The 18,289-nt window shown below is 35.5% G+C and overlaps 1 protein-coding gene across 1 annotated transcript in view; it reads left to right on the top strand.

Moving 5' to 3' along the window:
- Window positions 1-18,289, top strand: part of LOC149789524 (Golgi reassembly-stacking protein 2-like) — a 44,822-nt gene that overhangs the window by 15,137 nt on the left and 11,396 nt on the right. The window contains exons 6-9 of the mRNA XM_089971574.1: window positions 238-368; window positions 5,791-5,938; window positions 6,438-6,495; window positions 11,171-11,329. Coding sequence (XP_089827700.1) covers window positions 238-368; window positions 5,791-5,938; window positions 6,438-6,495; window positions 11,171-11,329 — 496 coding nt within the window. The remainder of the gene's footprint in view (window positions 1-237; window positions 369-5,790; window positions 5,939-6,437; window positions 6,496-11,170; window positions 11,330-18,289) is intronic.

The following is an 18,289-nucleotide window of genomic DNA, read 5'->3' on the forward strand; positions in this document are numbered from 1 at the left end:
TTTTTTTGCATTTTGCGACAGTAAGATTTTTCCACCTGTTGAAATTAATTTTTTTTGCTGGTGACAGTATGTTTTAGTTGAAGTTAGGGTCTTTTGTTTGTACAGGAGAAGTAGAAACCAGAAAATGGTTTATAGTCAGCAAGAAACTTTTTCCTTTAAGATATAACAATTTTAATGAATTGTGAAAAAATATTCACTTCCAAGCAAATCATAAAACTGTTTGTTTTCTTGTTATAGTCTGAAGATCTGTTCACACTGATAGAGAGCCATGAGGGGAAGCCACTTCGACTCTATGTGTACAGTTCAGAGACTGATGGCTGCAGAGAAGTCACAATCACTCCTAATAGTGCATGGGGAGGGGAAGGAAGGTAGCAATGACTGGTTGTTTCCAATCCCCGTTTTTATTAGTTTTGTGTGTAGACTATATAGCCATATTTGTGCTGATGTGCCAGTAGATGCTGGTACGTATTGTGAGTAAGCCACATAGACATTATTGTGCAGGAGAAAGTGTGAGACTGACCTTGACATTGAATACAGAGTGGAAATGACAAACTGTTACAAAAGTTGACAGTCAACAGAAACTGGGGGCCCCGGGTGGTCTAAAGCGCTCTCCGTTACGAATCACTGCCATCTCACTTCTGTCTGCGTGGGTTCGAGTCTAGGATTCGGCTAACATTGGTATGTGAGAAAGCTTGCCAGTAGCTTTTCGTGGGTCGGTGGTTCTTCCTGGGGTTTTCCCGGGTTCTTCCTCCACCATTAATACTGGCCGCCATGCATAGCCTATCGTGTGCTGAAATATGGCGTTAAACCCAACAACATTCGAGAACGAAACTTTGCACAGTTATGTAGCGTAAATGTGAAATGAAAGTGCAGATATTTTACTGTGACAGGATTGCAGAATAGAACGTGAAATGAATGTGCAGATAAATGTACTATGGCATGATTGGATGGTATAATGGGAAATGAAAATGCAGATATATGTACTGTGGCATGATCACATAGTATAATGTGAAATGAAAATGCAGATACATGTACTGTGAAATGATTGCACAGTATAATATGAAATGAAAATGCAGATATATGTACTGTGGCATGATTGCATGGTATAATGGGAAATGAAAATGCAGATATATGTACTGTGGCATGATTGCATAGTATAATATAATGGGAAATGAAAATGCAGATATATGTACTGTGAAATGAAAATACAGATATATGTACTGTGAAATGATTGCACAGTATAATATGAAATGAAAATGCAGATATATGTACTGTGAAATGAAAATACAGATATATGTATTGTGGCATGATTGCATAGTATGATGTGAAATGAAAATACAGATATATGTACTGTGAAATGATTGCACAGTATAATGTGAAATGAAAATGCAGATATATGTACTGTGAAATGAAAATACAGATATATGTACTGTGGTATAATTGCATAGTATAACATGAAATGACAATGCAGATATATGTACTGTGACATGATCGCACATTAAAATGTGAAATGAAAATGCAGATGCATGTACTGTGGCATGATTACAGATCTTAATGTGAAATAAAGGTGCCGATACAGGGATGGTCCTGGCTTTTAAAAAGCTGTCGCCAAAAAAATCGCCAACCTCAATATTTTGTCACCAATTTTCAAAAAGTGTCGCCAAAAAAAGTAGTGTACATTTTTCCAAGTGTTAATTTAGTCTATTAATGTAACAGGCAATGAAAATTACAAAAGATGGATTAGTTAATACTTTAATTACAAGAAGCATTAACAAAATGTTACAAAGTCTTACATGAAGATCCGTCGCGATTTTAGGGCTGCCCACTTGTTGAATGCAGTTTCAAAGTCTAATTTTTCACATCTGTACATGCTGATTCTCATTAAATTCTCGAGAGATGAGATGCAGAGCTTATTTCTGATGTCAGTTTTTATGAAGTTCATCTTACTGAATCCACGTTCACAGTGTACAGTGCTCACAGGTAACACCAGTAGTCTCTCAGCAGCCCCCCCCCCCCCCCGCCCCATGGCTAGCTTCACAAAGCTTGTAGCGAATTGCTTCCTAAATCCCAAGAATGATCACTGAATGCTGTATAAATTTTCTCGACAAGAAAAATAGGATCTCCATTCCCGCGAATGAAACTTACACGAGTCAACACCTGGCAATATTGGACCGTATATATAAGCATAAATTCACACCCATTTTAGGGATTCTTTCACTCCTGTATTTTGAGAAATAAATAATTATTATTAATTATGCAAAACTGTTCTTTTTTTTTTTGCTATTTCTTGTTGCGGAGTTTAAGTCTCTGCAGCCGTAACACAGGACTGATGGCAAAAGGAAAAGTTCAATGAGTAAAATGCTGCACTGGCGACAGATGTAATTGTGATTTAGATTGTTTCCATTTGCTTTGTATTTATACACAGTTGTCGGTACTTCAAAGCTTATCAGTTTTCTATGAAGGTTCAGCAAAACTATTGTATTCGTATATGTATAAAAAAAAACAGAAGGATTAGCCATTCAATTAATTGTATCTATTCTATTCGCGTCTTCAGAAGTCGGTCAGTTGTAGGTATAGTGCGGTAGCATGATTGACTGTATCGCAGCATACAGTACTCAGCCCAGATGTCAGCATAAGCAGATTATGATGTAACAATGCACTGTAAAGATGGGGTTGTCAATAAGAACAAAGGATTGTTTGTGTAACAGATTGATACCAATGCATTGCTTTATCAAGTTTGTGGCTTCCTTTCGTTCTGCCTTTTAATTTATCCAGGCCAAATCCGTGAATGTATGTACAAATTAAATAACCAAAAAGTATGTCGCCAAAAAAATCGCCAGATGGGATATTTTTGTCGCCAATAAGGAAAAAACATCGCAATTTGCGACATTGGCGAAGCCCAGGACGATCCCTGCGATATATGTACTATGACATGATCGCATATTATAATGTGAAATGAAAGTGCTGTTATATGTTCTGGGGCATGATTAATACATCAGAAAATGTGAACATAGACAGGAAAAAAAGGTTTACTTTAATTCTTTCTTAAAATGATTGCACATTAACATTGATAACATGCCGTTGTAAAGAATAACTTAAAGTTACCTCAGATAAGTGAATTCTTGAGTGCCTCACATGTCTGGCAGTACTTTAAAACTTTAGACTGGCATAAATGAGATGCAGTGTCTTCCAACATCATATAATGAAGAGACTGGTCAGTAGCATTTTCCCATCCTAATAAAACTGCCATACCATTCGCAAAAGGAACCTTTCTGATTTTAGTTGGAATTCCACATTTTTAAAATGCAGACTGGTTTTTCTTTCTTCGTTAAAATTTTCTGTCGAATTGTTCCGTTTCTTTTAGTCTGATTATTTTTTCCTGGATATGATCTGAGTTGGAGAGAAGGTAACAAGACATCAAGAGACTGTATATTGGAATTTGACAGAGGACATAGGAATTCATTTGTGCATATTTGTTGCAGTTTCAAGTTATAAATTGTTAAAGTAAAAAATGCATTATATAAGCAAATAAATATGGTAACAAGTATAGCCAAATATACTTTCTGATGTAGTGCCAAGCTGGACTCTTCTGCTAATATGTAAGGTATAATCACAACATGACTAGTAGTAAACTGTCTATTGCTTGCTCCAAAATAGCCAGGCCCAAAAAGTGATGTACCCAGTATCACTCTCAATATCTGGGACTTGGGCTAGTTCCTTGGAAACTAAATCTTGTCCTAACTGACTTATAGCTTGTCTTGGGCACTAGGCAAATGGATATGTAAAGCCATGGCAAACAGAGACCATGTGTGTCATAAAAATTGCACTAAGCCATGTTTAATCACATTTTCTTTCTATCATTGAGAAATCAGTAGAAATTGAGTAACACCAAATCTGCAAATTCAACAAAATCCCTCTCCTCCAACATTTTTTAGCTGTATAACATCCACAAGTCACATGGATAAAGTCTGTTTCATTTAATATTTGGTGACATGTTTTTTTCAATATAGACTGGCCTGCTGCTAAAGTGTGTATCAGACTAGAATGAATCTGTGACGCATGGTTTCAAATTAAAGAAACCTATCTGTTTTCTTGGAAATCTGCCATGTACAGTTACTGTAAATAGAAAATAAGAAAATTGTTCAACATGCATTGTCAGTTTGTTGCACAAGTCAAAAATATAAGATCAATAGACAGACGTCTATAATGGATAAATACACAGCAGCCAGTAATCACACGACTAGAGCCTCAAACTATACTTGTTAGTCCATGTCTCACTTGCTCCTGATGTTGCCAGATATAATCTTTGATCTAAACTTGGAAACAGTTTTTTTTTTTTTTACATGAACTAAGCAGGTATCTTGTGGCTAATTTTATTACCCGGGTAATTATGAATGGGCAGGTACTTGAATACCTGGGTACACGTTGAAACCTTTAGTTGTACGTGAGTTTTATTCAAGATTGTAGGTCATTTAAGGCTGGCTCCATTTGATTAGATACAGGACTCACTTTAGCCCATTCTTTTGTACTGCATGAGTGCTTTAAAAATATTACTAATTTCATGTTTCACTTAAACTTGGAAGACTATGATATTATTGTCAGAAGAGAAGAAATAATTTAATTTTCTCCTCTAAAGAAAATCGCATCTGGAACAGGCCTAATTAAGGTACAGGCAATTCAAAGTAGAGTGCAGTTTTCATTTCTTTCTTGGGCAATTTAGCCCTGCAAGCTTTAAAACTATATCACCATGATAAGTTTAAGATGGCTCAAATAAAAGTAAAGACATTTTGATCAAAACATCTCTGTCTTAAGAAAGACACGGTGGCATTGATGGTCTTGAACTCAGATATACTATTATGGAGCAAATACAAAATCTGGCAAAATAGTCCGCAAAGCACCGATTTAAGAAAGTGAATCTTTTGCAGAGCTTGTATTAGTTGTTACGTGTTTGGGCTTTTAAACAGGAATAAGAAAAAAGTGAAGACAACATGCTTTGTAAAATTTAACAAGTAATTTATTTCCCTAGAAAAACAAGGTAAAAATGAGGAGAAGAACTTGCAGTTTTAGGAATAAACTCCAAAAGTAATCAGGGAATAATCCAAGAATTAAAAATTAGAAATCATAGTAGTAAAATGCTATAATGAATTTGAGTTTGAGTCCTGACAAAAATCCAAAATGGAAGGCGATGATGTATCATAGTTTTGTACATGTCCCCTTATTTAGAAGACTGAAAGGTGATCTTGGCACATAACAATATTCATACATATTCAATGCACAGATTTAGCTCGGAAACAATAGAGTAATGCTTATATAGCTAGAGTGGAAATCTTTAAAATGTCTTGATTTCAATAGAGCCCTAACAGGATGGATCAGGAAGAGAGAGAGATGGACATTAAAGTATTCGGTATGAACTATGGCTGTTACCTCTTGTGCCTCTTTTTTTTTCTTCTACTCCCAGTTATTTTTGTGATACAATCCAGGTAGCATCTCTGCAGCAATAGAATTGACAAAATTCTAGGGTAGTTTACAAGTTGGATCCAGTTGCACAGATCCAGGTCTGTTATTGAATATTGTGCTGGAAAATTTGTGGTGTATGCAGTTTGTTACAACAAATCAGTAGAACAAGCAACATGTATCCTGATCTGCTATGCATGTCTTGGTCTGTGTTGTTTACAGTGAATCTGATTGACACATGAGTATTATTGTACCTCGGAAGTGCATTCAAAGTTACAAGTTAATTTTCATTTCTTGTCGCATTGGCCATAACAAGTTGATTTCTATTTCTTACAGCATTGGATGTGGAATTGGATATGGATACCTGCACAGGATACCCAAATGTCAGTTCCCCTCATCCAGGCATACATCATCTGGGGTTACAGTCAACTCCACTCCACAAACAACACATACTCCACAAAAAACTACAGATGGGTTTTCAGAGGTGAGTTCTTGAACTGTATCAAGCATAATAAAGTGAACATTTGTTCAGACATTTTCATTACTACTTTGGTTCCATTACCTGATCATAAGGCATGACCTCTACATCACAAATATTGTCCACCCAAGCTAGCTTTCTTGCAGCATTGTAGTAAAAGTATTCTGCCTGTTTAGCTGGAAATCAGATAATAGTAATCTTCCCATGGATAGTGGAAGCTCCTGGGTAGTGAAACCCTTGGATATTGGAAGTCCCTGGGTATTGAAACCTCTGGTAGTGGAATCAGTGCTGGATCTCATCTGTTACATCAGTTACTATTTTGGCTCGTGTTAGGAAGCATTTTTTTTGAGAACTAGCAAAACCAATATTCATTTGTCTGATTTTTCTCACAGGGGAGTAGACTTCACATTTAACATGTATAATTTAAATTGAAAATTAATTAGTGCGTCATTTAATATCAGCCCTATTGATGTTGGCATCATGTTAATGTATATTTTTATTGTAGGTGTCACTTAGTTCAACACTTCCTGGTTTGCTGCACAGTAATTTATCATTAAATACAGGTAACCACTTCCTCTCTTCTGTCTTAACATTCTTAGCATTTTTTGGGAATAGCACACTATTGGGAGGATTTTCGTAAAGGGTGTGTGGGTAGGGGGATTTATTGAAGGAAAAGTTACCATATCATCTTTGTTTTTCAGAACAGGTTTGTTTTTCAACATAACATTTTTTGGCCAAAATAATATTTTAAGCATTACTGTTTTTGGACAAAGTGGGTTTGAGACATTGTCTGTGGGGACCTTGTGTCTCATTTTGGGGTGCTGTACAGATATTATGAACGTTCTGAGAGAGTGACAGATGTATAGTGAAGTTGTTTGCATTTGCAACATGATCAGTGGAGAGAATGCTGGCATACCTATGTGTTACTTTCATGTACTTTGGCTGGAATTTCATTGGATATTGTACTTACGGAAATTGCACAAGACCTGTTCCCATGTGCTCAAAAAACTTAGCCTGAATCTTCAGCTGTTATTAAAATAGGGAAAACAAATTTTGCCAGACTAGACATACCAGTTTCTGAAGTGCAGTTAATGAATTACCAAATATATAAAAAAAATAAAAAAGTTATTTGCTCTTTTATTTTTTTACAATTTGCCTCTGAAGTCCTGGAAGTGAACATAACCAAGTGGAGCTAGCAGTTTTCTGAATAGGTGCACATCTGAAGCAAGGCCAAGCTGTATATAACCCATAATATGTCCATATTCAAACACCAAACTAAAGGGAATTAAATAATAATACCTACAATATATAAGGTGATTTTTAAATAGCCAGTATAACCAGTGTGGAAAACCAAGGAAAATTCTTTTTCTTTATAAATATAACCCTGTGCTAAATATGAAATTGTAGAGCGCCACCTTTACAAACAGAAATCTCCTGAGTGCTTGCAAGTAATCACATGGCTTGTATGATTGCATTTTAGCCTCACTGATTATGATGATGAAGAGCTTATTGAAAGTCTTTCATCTTTAATTCATCCGTTGTCTGTCATCCATCAACCATCTGTCTGTTAAAACAAGTTTATCACTACTTCTAAACTTTATAGATCAGGGGTCTCAAACTCAAATCACCCTGAGGGTCGCATGAGGGTATTTTTAATGGCCCAAGGGCTACACCACCTTTGTTATCTCTCATAACAGCTTGTGAAGCCAGTCATTTTACAGGCCATATGATACAGCTTGGCATGCCCAATGTTTGAGACCCCTGACATCGATGATTTACACAGAACTTTACACACATTCATCATATGGTCTAGTTGCACCTAAATGAATATATCTGTACTCAGACATCTAATATGGCCACCATAGTATCGATCTCGAAAGTCACTACTTCTTCTGAATAGGTCATCGTATCAGTTAAAAGACTACCTTGGATGTCTAGTTAGTCCATAAAAACTGTTGTACCACTCGGGTGGCCTTGTAGTTAGAGCATCTGCCTTGGATGCAGGAGGTCATGGGTTTGATCCCCGGCCGAGTCTTACCAAAGACTTACAAAAGTGGTACTAACAGCTGCCTCGCTTGTTGCTCAGCCTTAAGAGGTTAGAGTTAGGACTGGACGGCCTGGTGTCAGAATAATGTGACTGTGTGGGACATCATGCTACATGTCTGCAGCATGATGCCCCAAGTGCTAGGCATCACTATGAACTGCCACACTGCAGACATCGTTGCAGTATGACTGAAAAATTGTTAAAGCTATGTTAAAAATCCAAATCACACACACACACATGTATTCTGTAAACTTATTAGTGTATATAACATTACACAATCATGTATTCTGTACACTTATTAGTGTAAACAACATTACACATGTATTCTGTATACTTATCAGTGTATTTGGATTACACAGATATTCTGTACACTTTTCAAAGTATTTGGATTACATAGATATTCTGTAAGCTTTTCAAAGTATTTGGTATTATACAGGTATTCTGTACACTTTTCACTGTATTTGGATTACATGGGTATTCTGTACACTTTTCAGTGTATTTGGATTATATAGGTATTCTCTATACTTTTCAGTGTATTTGGATTATATGGGTATTCTGTACACTTAAGTGTATTTGGATTACATAGGTATTCTGTAAGCTTTTCAAAGTATTTGGTATTATACAGGTATTCTGTACACTTTTCAGTGTATTTGGATTACATAGGTATTCTGTACACTTTTCAGTCTATTTGGATTATATGGGTATTCTGTACACTTAAGTGTATGTGGATTACATAGGTATTCCATAGCTGCCAACCCTCACAAATTTGGTGTGAATTTCACGACTTTTTCAGCGATTCACGGATTCACGCTGCAAGTAAAAAATTCACGAATTCTCCAATCCTCAATTATTTAAAATCTTTAATAGAATAACCGATTTCCCGTTAAGCGCTAGTCGTGATATTCGCAGTTGCCGAAATGGTCCGGTACTGCTGGTCGCAATATTAGTAGATCTACAGCCGATTAGTACAGCTCGCCTGGTAGCAAGCATTTTAGCCTATTTTAATCTATATGTATAAGAGTAGTTTTACAAATGCTTTTGAGAGAAACTGAGGCCTAACTGGATTTTTGCTCCATTCATGCGTCACCATCACTGATTTGAGTTACCTTTCAGCATTGCATGTAAGATCTTGAAAATGTCTTCACAACCAAGGAAAAAGAAATGTATTACTCAAAAAGTGAAGTTTAATTTGGAATATATCAAAAATTGGCCGTGCATTCAGACATTAAACATTGATATTCATGTTTTTTGCACTCAGTGTGCCATCGCAGAGACGATGTGAGGAAGCACGTTGGTTGCAAAAAAACACGTAGAAGTTGGGAAAATTAAGAATTTGCAGATTTCAGCTCTGGAATATTTTAAACAATTGGTGGAAGAAATGCAGGCTACCAACGCTGAAGCATTATTTGTGAGTTTTCTTGTCGAACACAATCTATCTTTATCAGCTGGAGACCATGCTAAATATTTGTTCTGACAAATGTTGCTGGACTCTAAAATCGCTTCCAAATTTTCCTGTGGTATAACCAAAAGTGCTGCAGCTCCTGTGCATTCCTCACAGCAACAGTGCAAGCGAAAGTGTGTTTTCTCTAGTGAAGAAAAATAAGACTTTAGGGCCTCCTTAGCTTCAGAAAATTTTTCGGTAATTTTAGTCACCAAGATCAACCAGCAGGCAAGAAGTCTGAACTGTTTAGAAAACAAATTTACGATCAAGCAGTTGAGGAAGTTCAAGTCTGCCACAGTATCACGTCTTGATAAATAAATATTTCTGCATATATGTATTGTTTTAGTTTTATATTGTGAACTTGATATAGTGTAGTATTGACGGTCAGAGTGGATGGAGTGGTGAGAGTGGATGGAGTTATTGTCATGGTATTTTTCACGAATTCTTGTCCAAATTCACAACTTTTTATCCCTATTTTCACTAATTGTGAGCCTGGAAGGTTGGCAGCTATGGTATTCTGTACACATGAGTGTATTTGTATTATGTGGGTATTCTGTACACCTTTCAAAGTATTTGGATTACATAGGTATTCTGTAAGCATTTCAAAGTATTTGGTATTATAAAGGTATTATGTAAACTTTTAAGTCTGCTTGGATTATATGGGTATTCTGTACACTTCATTGTATTTGGATTAAATGGGTATTCTGTACACTTAAGTGTATTTGGATTACCTTGGTATTCTGTACACTTTTCAGTGTATTTGGATTACCTGGGTATTCTGTACACTTTTCGGTGTACTTGGTATTAATTAGAGTGCAGCACATCTCACACAGGATTTATTGTATATTTTCTTTAAGAGACTTAAGAATAGACAGTTTAGACTAATCTGATGCCATAAACTTATTATTCTTCATGACCGTGTGTGTGATTGTTCTTTCTTTTTTTTTTACCCCTGAACAAAATATCCGATTCAATGACTTAGCATTTAATCTAGGATGTCAGTGTATGATATCTGCAGTCAGTTTCAACAACAACCCATATTTAATAAAAAAAAATCTTCCAGACCTTGCTCCACACTGCGTTTTCCACAGTAGCCCTTACATAATTTCTCATTAAATCTGCATTCTCGTTTTCTTCTATCGTGATCTTTATTAGGAAAAATATTTTCATGAATTTAATTTACTTATGGTGGCCTAGTGGTTAATGCATCTGCCTCAGTTTTGGGAGGGCGCATATTCAAACCCCAGCCAAGTCATACCAAATAGTTATAAAAATTGTATATACAGCTACCTCGCTAGGCGATCAGCGTCAAGAGGTTATACTAAAGGCTTACAAAAATGGTTCTAACAGCTTGGTGCTCAGCATTAAGAGGTTAGCGTTAGGACTGGTTGGTCTAGTGTCATAATAATCGGACTGGGTGGGACATCATGCTATATGTCTGCAGCATGATGCCCCAGTGCTAGACATCACTATAAACAGCCACAGTGCAGACATTGTAGTGTTATGACTGAAAAATTGTTAAAGCTACATTAAAAATTCAAAAACATACACACATTTTGCTTATGAAATTGTTGAAAATTTTATGCTCGTAAATTCTCATTCTTTTGAAAACTTTGTATAATCCAGTAGGGTTGATAGTCATTTTATTAGTCCTGATCATTCACTACATCAGTAAATGGACGGATGGATTATTTTTTGATGTAAATTGATAATTAGGAACGCCACTAATTTCCAGTATTCTTTCTTCCCACAGGTACACCAACAATTCCTGTGATTCCATCAAGTCAGATGAAAACACCAGGACAGTATCCAGGGATGCCCAATCACCTGATCCCACAGGGACAGTATCCAGGGGTACCCCATCACCCAGCTCCTCTTCCTAACTTTACTCCCTCAACATTAGCGGGGCCAGGTAAGAATGTTTACAATTCAGATGATGCGTATTAACCAGAAATTGGGTTTTGATGACAATAGATATAGTTATGCATTTTGAGTGAATTCCTATATGGTTTTACTTGTACATATAATTAAATTGAATCATGAGCCCATCTTGTCAATAAACACCAAAGGATGACATTTGGTTATCTGGTAGAATGGTCCTCATTTGGCATTGTCTTTGTAGTTGATGAAATTGATCAATAGGAACACCACTAATTCCTAGACATTGAGAAGATTGACCAGGAGGAACATTAATTTCTTCGACATTTGACTAAATGGATGAAAAGGAACACCACAGATTTCCTAGACATTGCAGAATTGATCAAAAGGAACAATACATCTCTTGGACATGACTAAATTGATCATTAGGAACAACACAGATTTCCTAGACATCAATTAAATTGATCAGTAGGAACACCACATATTTCTTTGACATTGACTAAATTCATAAGTAGGAACACCACATATTTCTTTGACATTGACTAAATTCATAAGAAGGAACAATAATTTCTTAGTCATGACTAGATTTAGATTGATTAGTAGGAACACCATAGATTTCTTACACATGGACTAAATTAATCAATAGGAACACCACAGATTTCTTACACATTTACTAAATCAATAGGAACACCACAGATTTCATACACATTTATTAAATCAATAGATTTCTTACACATTTACTAAATCAATAGGAGCACGACAGATTTCTTACACACGGGCTAAATGAATCAATAGGAACACCACAGATTTCTTACAAATGGATTAAATCAATAGGAACACCACAGATTTCTCACACATTGACTAAATTAATCAATAGGAGCACCACAGATTTCTTACACATGGTCTAAATTAATCAATAGGAACACCACAGATTTCTTACACATGGACTAAATCAGTAGGAGCACCACAGATGTCTTACACATGGACTAAATTAATCAATAGGAGCACCACAGATTTCTTACACATGGTTTAAGTTAATCAATAGGAGCACCACAGATTTCTTACACATGGACTAAATCAATAGGAACACCACAGATTTCTCACACATGGACTAAATTAATCAATAGGAACACCACAGATTTCTCACATATGGACTAAATTAATCAATAGGAACACCACATATTTCATACACATGGACTAAATCAATAGGAACACCACAGATTTCTTACACATGGACTAAATTAATCAATAGGAGCACCACAGATTTCTTACACATGGACTAAATAGGAACACCACAGATTTCTTACACATGGACTAAATCAATAGGAACACCACACATTTCTTACACATGGACTAATTTAATCAATAGGAACACCACAGATTTCTTACACATGGACTAAATCAATAGGAGCACCACATATTTCTGACACATGGACTAAATTAATCAATAGGAACACCACAGATTTCTTACACATGGACTAAATTATTCAATAGGAACACCACAGATTTCTGACACATGGACTAAGTTAATCAGTAGGAAACCACTGATTTCTGATACATGGACTAAATTAATCAATAGGAACACCACTGATTTCTGACACATGGACTAAATTAAAAGGAGCACCACAGATTTCTGACACATGGACTAAATTAATCAATAGGAACACCACAGATTTATTATACATGGACTAAATTAATCAATAGGAACACCACTGATTTCTGACACATGGACTAAATTAATCAATAGGAACACCACAGATTTCTTACACATGGACTAAATTAATCAATAGGAACACCACAGATTTCTCACACACGGACTAAATTAATCGATAGGAACACCACAAATTTCTTACACATGGACTAAATAGGAACACAACATATTTCTTACACATGGACTAAATTAATCAATAGGAACATGACAGATTTCTTACACATGGACTAAAAATTAATCAATAGGAACACCACAGATTTCTTACACATGGGCTAAATTAATCAATAGGAACACCACTGATTTCTGACACATGGACTAAATTAATAGGAACACCACAGATTTCTTACACATGGACTAAATTAATCAATAGGAACACCACAGATTTCTTACACATGGACTAAATCAATAGGAGCACCACAGATTTCTGACACATGGACTAAATTAATCAATAGGAACACCACAGATTTCCTACACATGGACTAAATTAATCAATAGGAACACCACAGATTTCTTACACATGGACTAAATTAATAGGAACACCACAGATTTCTTACACATGGACTAAATTAATCAATAGGAACACCACAGATTTCTGACACATGGACTAAGTTAATCCATAGGAAACCACTGATTTCTGACACATGGACTAAATTAATCAATAGGAATACCACTGATTTCTGACACATGGACTAAATTAATAGGAGCACCAGATTTCTGACACATGGACTAAATTAATCAATAGGAACACCACATATTTCTTACACATGGACTAAATTAATCAATAGGAACACCACAGATTTCTCACACCTGGACTAAATTAATCAATAGGAACACCACAAATTTCTTACACATGGACTAAATAGGAACACAACAGATTTCTTACACATGGACTAAATTAATCAATAGGAACATGACAGATTTCTTACACATGGACTAAAAATTAATCAATAGGAACACCACAGATTTCTTGCACATGGACTAAATTAATCAATAGGAACACCACTGATTTCTGACACATGGACTAAATTAATAGGAGCACCACAGATTTCTTACACATGGACTAAATCAATAGGAACACCACAGATTTCTTACACATGGACTAAATTAATCAATAGGAACACCACAGATTTCTTACACATGGACTCAATTAATCAATAGGAACACCAGATTTCTTACACATGGACTAAATTAATCAATAGGAACACCACAGATTTCTTGCACATGGACTAAATTAATCAATAGGAACACCACTGATTTCTGACAGATGGACTAAATTAATCAATAGGAACACCACTGATTTCTGACACATGGACGAAATTAATAGGAACACCACTGATTTTTGACACATGGACTAAATTAATCAATAGGAACACCACAGATTTCTTACACATTGACTAAATTAATCAATAGGAACACCACTGATTTCTGACACATGGATTAAATTAATCAATAGGAACACCACAGATTTCTGACACATGGACTAAATTAATAGGAACACCACAGATTTCTGACACATGGACAAAATTAATCGATAGGAGCACCACAGATTTCTTACACATGGACTAAATTAATAGGAACACCACAGATTTCTGACACCTGGACAAAATCAATAGGAACACCACAGATTTCTTACACATGGACTAAATTAATCAATAGGAACACCACAGATTTCTTACACATGGACTAAATTAATCAATAGGAACACCACAGATTTCTGATACACGGACTAAATTAATCAATAGGAACACCACAGATTTCTTGCACATGGACTAAATTAATCAATAGGAACACCACAGATTTCCTAGACAGCTTTTGCAAATGATTAAATGGATTAAAATCAGTGTTCACAGAGTATTCTCAAATATTTGATTGTCAGATTGTTCAGTTGCATGTTGGCACGGTGACAAAGTGATAATTATTAAGTAATAGATAAAATAAGTGTTGCAAGTATAAATTAAATGTTACAAAGTATTTATGATATAGTTGAAGATATCAGTCTGCTAGGGTGTCTAGTAACACAAAGAATACAATGTATTAAAATATTATGCAATGAAATTTTAGTATAGTTTCCAAAATAGTCATCTTGGCAATCTGGTTATTGCTATTACTCCATAACTGGAAGTAATGCCAGCATGGGGTTTTCATCGGAAAACTTAAGGTGTCAACTTGTGGTCATAAATAAAAAATCTTTACATTTAGACATCTAGAATTGTAACCACAACGACCATCTTGGAAATCGTTTCACTACTCTACAGGAATGGATGGTAATATCAACATAGTTTTTCCAAAATACTTCCTATAATGCTTGCTTGGTTCCAACTAAAAATCGTGCCAATCTGGCATCCACTATAGCACCACATCAATCCTCTTGCAAATCGTGTATTGCCACTGTATGAACACGAAGTCTTATGGGCATGAAGTTTTTACTAGGAAACTTCTTAACGGTATCTAGTTGGTCATAAATAAAATGATGACGTTTAGACCATCTTGAAAATCTTTTTATGTCTACTTGACTTGAAAGCCATATCAACATGGTGTTTTCTGTAGAATACTTATTTTGATGCCTGGTTGTTCCTAAATTAAAATCGTACTGATATGACATACAGTATGACCACCACATCAGCTGTGCCAAAATTCTTGTTGTCACTCCTCTTAAACAGAAAGTCATACCAGCATAAGATTTTCACTAGAAAACTTTTTATGGTATTCAGTTGGTCTTAATAAAAAAAATTGTGCCAATGTAATATTGAATGGGCATCTTGAAAATCTTATCGCTGTTCAACTAGATGGAAGACCATATTAAAATTGGATTTTCTTATCACTGTTCAACTAGATGGAAGACCATATTAACATTGGATTTTCTTATTGCTGTTCAACTAGATGGAAGACCATATTAAAATTGGATTTTCATTAGATTTCTTATGATTTCTATTTGAAAATATTAGTCTGACATTAAATAATTTCAAAATGGTAGCCATTGTGAAAATCTTGCTATTGCGACTCATTCTGTGGCTTGGAAAGTCAACTTGATGTGCGGTTTCACTATAAGCCTAAGTATGATATTTAGTTGTTGCTGAATGAAGATAGTGCCCATCTGATATCAAAATATGACTGCTTTGTTGGCCTCATGGTTAGAATGTTCTCCTTGGATGTGGAAGGTCACAGGTTGAAAGTCTGGCAAAGTCATAACAAAGACTTATAAAAATTCTACTAGCCACTGCATCGCTCAGCATTAAGAGGTTAATGTTAAGACTGGTCAGCCTGGTGTCAGGATAATGTGACTGGGTGGGACATCATGCTACATGTCTGCAGTACAATGCCCCAGTGCTAGAAATCACAATAAACTGCCACACTGCAGACATCATAGTGATATGACTGAAAAATTTTTAAGGCTGCATTAAAAATCCAAATCACACACACACGCACACACAGACACTCTTGCACATCAAAATGTTATCTGTACTCCAAAATGGAAATTATGTCAACATGTTTTTTTCTCTAGTTAGTCCTGGATCTAAATGACGATAATCTGACCTCAGACATTGTTGCCACGATGAATATATACTAAAACTAATTTTCTTGATTGGATGGTCATATCAAAATGGGGTTTTCCATCAATAGCATTCAACTGTTGTATAGTTTTGCACAAAATGAAAAGGTTGCTGGTCTTGTATCCAATATGTCTTCCACAGTAGCTAATTTAAAAATCTAATCACTCAAAAATATTTGAGATGGTTTCAGCACTTGGCAGTTATAAAAAAAGAAATGGACTTGAATTTCTGGAAAATCTGTTTGGACAGTAGAGTATTAGCCACTTTGAGGGGCTCTTGTTCCGAACTAAGGGGATGGATTCTCCCCCCCCCCATTTATAGAATAAACTCTTGTGGGTGTCTTTAACAGCATCTGAGTTCATTGATCATCTCTCTTGAAATGAGGTCCAAGGTCAAGGTCATAATGATTTTGCAATTAGGTTCAAGGTCAGAGGTCAGTAACAAAGATTTTTGTACAGCACTTATTTTGAGAACATGTTGACACATATTTTTACAAGATTCAGTATGCTGAGCATTTTAAAGAATTAAAAGTGTGACAAAACAGACTTGGGATTTCTACAGCATGAGAAGATGTTCTTTAGAAAATTGAAATTTCGTGCATTTCAGAAAGAACCATCTTTCCCAAATAGGATGTAGTTTTTTTTAATGTAGATGTGATGAATATTAAATAGTAATAATGTAGAATGCATGATGCCATGGAGTTTATTGTGCTTTGTAATTGAATGCATGATGCCATGGAGTTTATTGTGCTTTGTAATGTGCTTTGTAATTGAATGCATGATGCCATGGAGTTTATTATGCATGATGCCATGGAGTTTATTGTGCTTTGTAATTGAATGCATGATGCCATGGAGTTTATTGTGCTTTGTAATTGAATGCATGATGCCATGGAGTTTATTGTGCTTTGTAATTGAATGCATGATGCCATGGAGTTTATTGTGCTTTGTAATTGAATGCATGATGCCATGGAGTTTATTGTGCTTTGTAATTGAATGCATGATGCCATGGAGTTTATTGTGCTTTGTAATTGAATGCATGATGCCATGGAGTTTATTGTGCTTTGTAATTGAATGCATGATGCCATGGAGTTTATTGTGCTTTGTAATTGAATGCATGATGCCATGGAGTTTATTGTGCATTGTAATTGAATGCATGATGCCGTGGAGTTTATTGTGCTTTGTAATTGAATGCATGATGCCGTGGAGTTTATTGTGCTTTGTAATTGAATGCATGATGCCATGGAGTTTATTGTGCTTTGTAATTGAATGCATGATGCCGTGGAGTTTATTGTGTTTTGTAATTGAATGCATGATGCCGTGGAGTTTATTGTGCTTTGTAATTGAATGCATGATGCCATGGAGTTTATTGTGCTTTGTAATTGAATGCATGATGCCATGGAGTTTATTGTGCTTTGTAATTGAATGCATGATCCCCCAGAATTATAGTGTTATAACTTGTGCTATGTAATTATTTGAGACTTTCATGCCACAGAGTTATTGTGTTATAACTTGTGCTATATATTTATTTGAATCAATGATGCCACAGAATTGTGGTGTCTGGACTTGTATTATGTAGTTATTTGAATGCATGATGCCATGGAGTTATGGTGTTAGAACTTGAATTATGTAAGTTTTCTTCAATAGGCCAGTTAATGACTTGAATTGTATTATTTATATAGTGCAGAATATAATGCTTTAATTTAGCTGAAATTTTAAAGTTATCTTTTAGTTAA

This window comes from Sinohyriopsis cumingii, chromosome 10, assembly GCF_028554795.1.
Source record: "Sinohyriopsis cumingii isolate HCF-2022 chromosome 10, ASM2855479v2, whole genome shotgun sequence".
Classification (NCBI taxonomy): Eukaryota; Metazoa; Mollusca; class Bivalvia; order Unionida; family Unionidae; genus Sinohyriopsis; species Sinohyriopsis cumingii.